This window comes from Salvelinus sp. IW2-2015, unplaced genomic scaffold (assembly GCF_002910315.2).
Source record: "Salvelinus sp. IW2-2015 unplaced genomic scaffold, ASM291031v2 Un_scaffold1776, whole genome shotgun sequence".
Taxonomy (NCBI): domain Eukaryota; kingdom Metazoa; phylum Chordata; class Actinopteri; order Salmoniformes; family Salmonidae; genus Salvelinus; species Salvelinus sp. IW2-2015.
In genome coordinates, this window is record NW_019943152.1 from 179,014 (window position 1) to 184,786 (window position 5,773).

General features: G+C 53.2%; 1 protein-coding gene across 1 annotated transcript; it reads left to right on the top strand.

Moving 5' to 3' along the window:
- The first annotated feature begins 425 nt into the window (after positions 1 to 425).
- On the top strand, positions 426 to 4,584 carry LOC112071936 (uncharacterized). Its single transcript, XM_070439569.1, has 2 exons — positions 426 to 1,126; positions 2,480 to 4,584. The coding sequence occupies exon 2, from the start codon at positions 2,582 to 2,584 to the stop codon at positions 3,560 to 3,562; it is 981 nt and encodes a 326-aa protein (XP_070295670.1). The 5' UTR covers positions 426 to 1,126; positions 2,480 to 2,581; the 3' UTR covers positions 3,563 to 4,584.
- Positions 4,585 to 5,773: the final 1,189 nt, after the last annotated feature.

Sequence of the window (5,773 nt, forward strand, 5' to 3'; positions counted from 1 at the left end):
GCTAGGGAAATTGTATTGCAGCATTTTCTTCAGGACTTTGGACGGAGAGAGCGGAGGAAAGAGAGGGAGCTGACTCCAGTTGTAGGGTTTAGTATAGTGTCGGGCTGCCAGACTGGGTGATGCTGTGGTCAGCTGCAGTGGAGAACAGGACATAGCCTACTTGTAAGCTGACATTTAGCTGGTGTCTTTTGTCGTCTGTTGTAAGCATTATAGTAAGTGCCATAGAGGCAGTATAGTTTCTGTGTTTTCACGTTCTTGTAAAGTACTTRACATTTGGATTGTCATTCGGTTGTTTTTCAGTAAAGCTGACAGCGACTTCTCCTGTTGTTGTTGTATTGCTGCTACTAATGTCTGATGTCAGTGAAATMACCTCTTTCTCTGTCTGTTTCTCTCTTTCACTCCATCCTTCTCAGTTCAAGCCTGACTGACAGACAGAGAGGGACAGAGCGCTGGACAGTTGGGTCAAGAAAGCCTTTTGATATTTAATCTCTGGACAWTACCTGTTCCCTTCCACCCTGGGTGCTGCACCCCCCACCCCTCCCCCCTCACATCTCTGAMGGACCAGAGAGCGAAGGGGGGCCCATCTCTACCTCCACCATCCTCACCGCCTCTCCTCCCCACAGCCCCACCACAGCAGTACCCAGAGAAAGAGGTAGGCGGTGGGACGAGGAAGAGGATAGAGAAGGAAGGAGGTGGTGCAGTACTGGAGGTGCTCATTGAGGGGTGCTGTGGTGCTGCAGGGCAGAGACAGCTCCCATTCCCAGGCAGTGAGAGGAGCTGCACTGAAGGCAATGTGAGGCTGAGGATCGGAGTCCAAACGGCCAAACGCACCAAGAAACCCCCCAGGACCCTGGAGGGCTACGAGTGTAAACCCCCCATCAGGACGTACCAGAGGCCTGGGAGGGGGGCAGCAGGGAGGGGGAGTCAGGAGGGAGGGGGGAGTGGYCAGGGGAACAGCCCTCAGGAGGAGGGGGACGGAGAGCAGAACCAGGGGTCAGACCCCAGCACCACCCAGACCAGGAAGATACACTCCTCCTCGCCTCCGTCTTCATCATCATCATCATCATCAGCCCCTACAACCACCCCTCCCAGCCCAGCCAACCCTCAGACTGCGCCAGCCAAACAGGTAAGAAGAGAACCACTACTACCTCACTGAATACCTGACTTGTTAACCGCTTTACTACTCATTTATTACATTGACTCATACTTCAGTTCTGTTTTATACATCGGGTCCCCTAGAAATCTCTCCAGTGTGAAGAACTATTCACATTTGACACAATTCTATATTATTACAAATGTATKATTTATGTAGGCTTGTGCATGATATGCATTAGTGTTCAGTATGTGTGCTTCCTATTCATCCCCCAGCAGGCGTGTTATCCGGTCCAGAACACTCAGCGGTTCCTAATAATAATAAGGTCAAGTGAGTGATCGTCTGGATAGAGAAACTTAAACAGCAGCAGTAGTTGTGCATTAGAATATAGAGAACAGGACTATTAATAGTCACACAGCACAGCAACTATTAGCAGCTGATCCAGACATTGGTCCATCAGCTCTTATGACAATCACCCACCCCAGAGAGTAGATTATTGCTTTAGCTGCAAACACACCAGTCAGGCTGCAACAACGCAGCTCCCAAATTACAGGACAAGCATGAAATGCCAAGCCTCCTCATCTCTATTCGTGGCCATTTATAGCTACCAATAGCACAGCTGCCTCTCTCTCTTTCTCGATCGCTCTCTAGTTCTCTCTCTACCCTATCTCTTTCTCTCTGTCTATTTTTACCTCCCCTCTTTTCTCTACCTGCTCTCATTTCTCTTTCTCTCCACCTCTCTCTCTTTCTCGATCGCTCAATTTCTCCTCTTGCCGGGTCAACCTCATTTCAGTCTCCATCACCTCAGCTTCTCTCCTCCCATTTGTCCTAATTTCTCTCTCTTTCTCTCGCTCTCTCTCTTTGTCTCTCTCGCTCTCTCTCTCTTTTCCTCTCTCTTCCTCTCACGCTCTCTCTCTTCCTCTCTTCCTCTCTTTCTGTTTCTTTCTCTATCTCTCTCTTTGTCATTGTGTCCTTTAGCTGTCTTCCAACAGGCTTGCACCAGCACCCCACCCTTACTGTTTCTCTCTCTTGTTTGCTCTCCTTTTCCCTCCCTCTTTCTCTTTCCTCTCCCTGTCCTCTCTCTGACCCACTAATGCTAATGAACTATGCAGCTCTGAAACACATTACATTTCCATTCCTCTACTTCCTTGTCAACAAGGGCACAATGCTGTCAATTATTAGAAAATAGCAATTGTGTAATACATTAACAGAACTCTATCATAGGTCTAACCGGGATTCTTTTGGAGAAATATTTCTTTAAAATATTTTTGATTATATTAAAATCTTTACCTGTAAATTACCTAGATCTTTTCTGATAGATGACATAATAAATMACCAATCTGATCTGATAACAATGTGTTTATAACCATGTTTTCATCCCAGCAGGTCCCTGTGAACCTGGGCTATAAGAAGTCAGACACCCTACCGGAGAAACCAAGGCACCCTGACCCACCTGATGCCCACAGCAAACTACTCTCACCTGCCCAAATGGACCAGGCAACCCCCTCTGACCCCACAGCTTCATCCCCCCATTCCCCCCCTCCCTCATCACCCCATTCCCCCTTGGTAAAGGACCCTAGCGGTGAGGCAGGTGTTAAMGGTGAGGGASGTATGCTGAATGGGGGAGTACCTASAGTCACCTGCCATCCTACCAGACTCACAAAGGTCAAAGGTCYCAAACAGAACTGTTCTTCCTCAGCCGCCCCCACTAACGTGAACTCAACAACAAGACCTCCAGCCTCCATCCCCCATCAGGCTGACCTTGCAGCCCAGGACAGGACTACAGGCTTCAGCTGCCCTCCTACACRGCCKKCATCCACACCCCTACTTCCAGACCAGAGAGGAGCCCCAGTGGCTGATGGGAGACTGAGTCCTGCTGCCTCCCTCACCAGCCTGAGCAAGGGACCATTACTACCGTCCTCTGTGGGAAATGAGAGAGGGAAGGAGGAGAAAGCCAAGAAGAAGAAAGAGAGAGATGACAAAGCGAGGGGTGAGAAAGGGAAGGGTAAGKGAGGGGAGAAGGGGAGAGGGAAGGAGGACAGAGGGAGGAATGAGAGTCCAAAGATGGACAGAGATGAGAGAGGGAAGGAGGGAACTGGGATGYATGAGAGCGGGAGGGATATGARGGGGAAGGAGGAGAGAAATGGGGACGAGGACAAGGAAAGAGAGAAGCCCAGAGACTTGAGGATGAATAAATCGCCCTCTTCTACAAAGTGTCAGATGTTGTCTGATGTTCAGAGCGGAGACGGGTACACCAGCCCAGACCTGACCAGCGGGAACAGGAAATCAGATGATACTGGTGCCCCTCAAGAACCGACCTCGTCTCTCCCTCCAACCATCCATGCCTCCTCTCCCCTCACCTCCTCCCTCCTCCCTCCCTCTCTTCCTCCACTCTTCCTCTCCTCCTACCTCCCCCCGAGAGCAGGACAGCCGTCGCTGAAGAAGCGTAAGACCGACGGCCAAGCTTGAGTGGTGAACCGGCACAGAGACTGGCAGAGAACCCAGGTGGCCCCAAGATCCCCCTTAGTTGCCCCACAGACCCACTACCCCCCAGACATCCCCCACTACCCCCCAGACACCCGCAACTACCAAACTCACCAACCTTTGGTCAGCTGAGTCATGCCTAGCCCCTCCTTTCCCACCCTCCAGTCTGTCCTCCTTCCCCCTCTACCTCCATCCTTGTGAGACCCAGACCAGCAGGAGCGAACTCTCTCTCCCCCATCCCCCACCCAGTCTCACATGTTGACCTCTGACCCTAGCCCTTCACCTGGACCTGACCGTTCAGTCTCTCAGGCCAGAAAAAGGGGTCGCCCCAAATCCCWAACCTCGAGCTTGGACGAACCCCAACCCAGACACTCCCCCAAACRTACCCGAGCTGAGATGCTCCCTCATGGGCATGATGAGACTCCGGACCCCCATGTGCTCAACCCAMTGCTGGATCACAGTCCCACCCTCACCAATCCCTCTAGCCCCAACCCCACGCCCAGGAAACGAGGTCGCCCCAAACGGCTGCCCCCCTCCCCCCTCCTCCCCAAACAGACTCTCCAGGACCAGAACAGGGYTYCACTGACCCCCTCTGGAGGTGAMGAGGGGGGTAAAGACTTCCCCTCTGAAAAGGGGAACAGGAAGCTGAGGATGAGGAGCATCATCGGAGAGATGAAYAGGAGGAAGAAGAGGAGGRTACTCAGGGAAATGCTTTCTGGGTGTSGAGGGGGGAAGGAGGGGAGAYGAAGAGAGGGAGGTAGAGAGAYCMCTCGTGGGTGTGCAGGAGGGGTGTGTGGGTCGGCCACAGCACCCTCCCTGTCCTCCTCCTTTGGGGGTAAACTAGGTCCCCAGATCAACGTGAGTAAGAGGGGGAKCATKTACATGGGGAAGAGGAGAGGACGCAAACCCAAAGCTCCAGCTAACTCTAACCCTGCCTCTCAGTCCACACTGTTCACCAGTCTCTCTAGTCCCTCTCTCTTCTCCTCTCCCCAGCCCCAGCCCCATCCTCRCCTCTCTCACCCATTCCCCTCCCCATCTCTCACCCACTCCAGTGGAGCCCAGAGCCCTTACAGTGATGGAGGCTGCACAGAACCAGCTCCCTCCCTCTTCCTCCCCCACACCTTCTCCCTCCCCTCACCCTCCTCCTCCTGCGCATCGCCACGTCCTCTCTCCTCCTCCTTCTCCTCCTCCTCATCCCTCTCTCCCTCCCTTAAGAGGAGTTCTCCAGGTCAGGGACGACATCCCCTCTTCCACCATCCCTCCAGCAGACTCTCTTCTCCTCCTCTTCCTCACCCTCTTTACCCCCATCTGCCTGTCTTCCCCACACACCTGAAAGAGACCACACACTCACCTATCAGTAAATCACACAGCAAGGAGATGTTGCCTAGTGACAGTGTGATTGGAATGGACCACAACACTATCTCAGAGCGGGGGGAGAGGAGGGGCCGAGGGAGAGGGGGGGTAACCATGGGAATGACCTCAGATGTCACCAGGTCAGTGTTCCGGACAGGTTTAGGGGTCAACCTGAAGGGTCAGAGACAACCCTCGCCCTCCATGTTACTAGAACACCCCCCCCCTGTACCCTCACCCATCAGAGTATCAGCCTCACCCCCCTCTCCCCCCTCTGCCTCCCCCAGACACACACCTCCTTCTGACTTAGTGGAACCCAGAGACAGGCACAGGCGGAGGGGGTATGAATGTTCCTATACCTGCCCCCCCTGCCCCTGCCTAGGGCACAACCAGCGCTCCCACCTGGCCCTCTGCCCCTGCCTAGGGCACAACACACACAAGAGACACAAACACAAACGCAAGAGGAAGTACCAGCACCTGCTCATGCATGCGCACGACCCAGACTTCCTCTCTGAACTGGACGATCTCATTGGGCAGTTCAGCYAGGTCCGCATCGGGCGCCACCGTGATTGGGCCAGAGCTGGATTGGGGCAGGATCTCGATGAGAGTGGGGGGAAAAGACGCCACTCTTCCTTATTGTCATGACTCTAAGTACAAATGAACTAGATCGTATGGTTGCGACCCGCCAGCAGCATTCTTGTACCAAAGAAAACAACAAGTTGAAGTTTCCATAAAAGCCGTATTCGTGTTTGGCCAGCCGGCAGCCGCAGCAGTGCTCGTTGATTGCGGTATGTAAGAACAGTACCGTAGTTGGCAGCCACGGAGGCATCGCAGTTGCTACCAGTA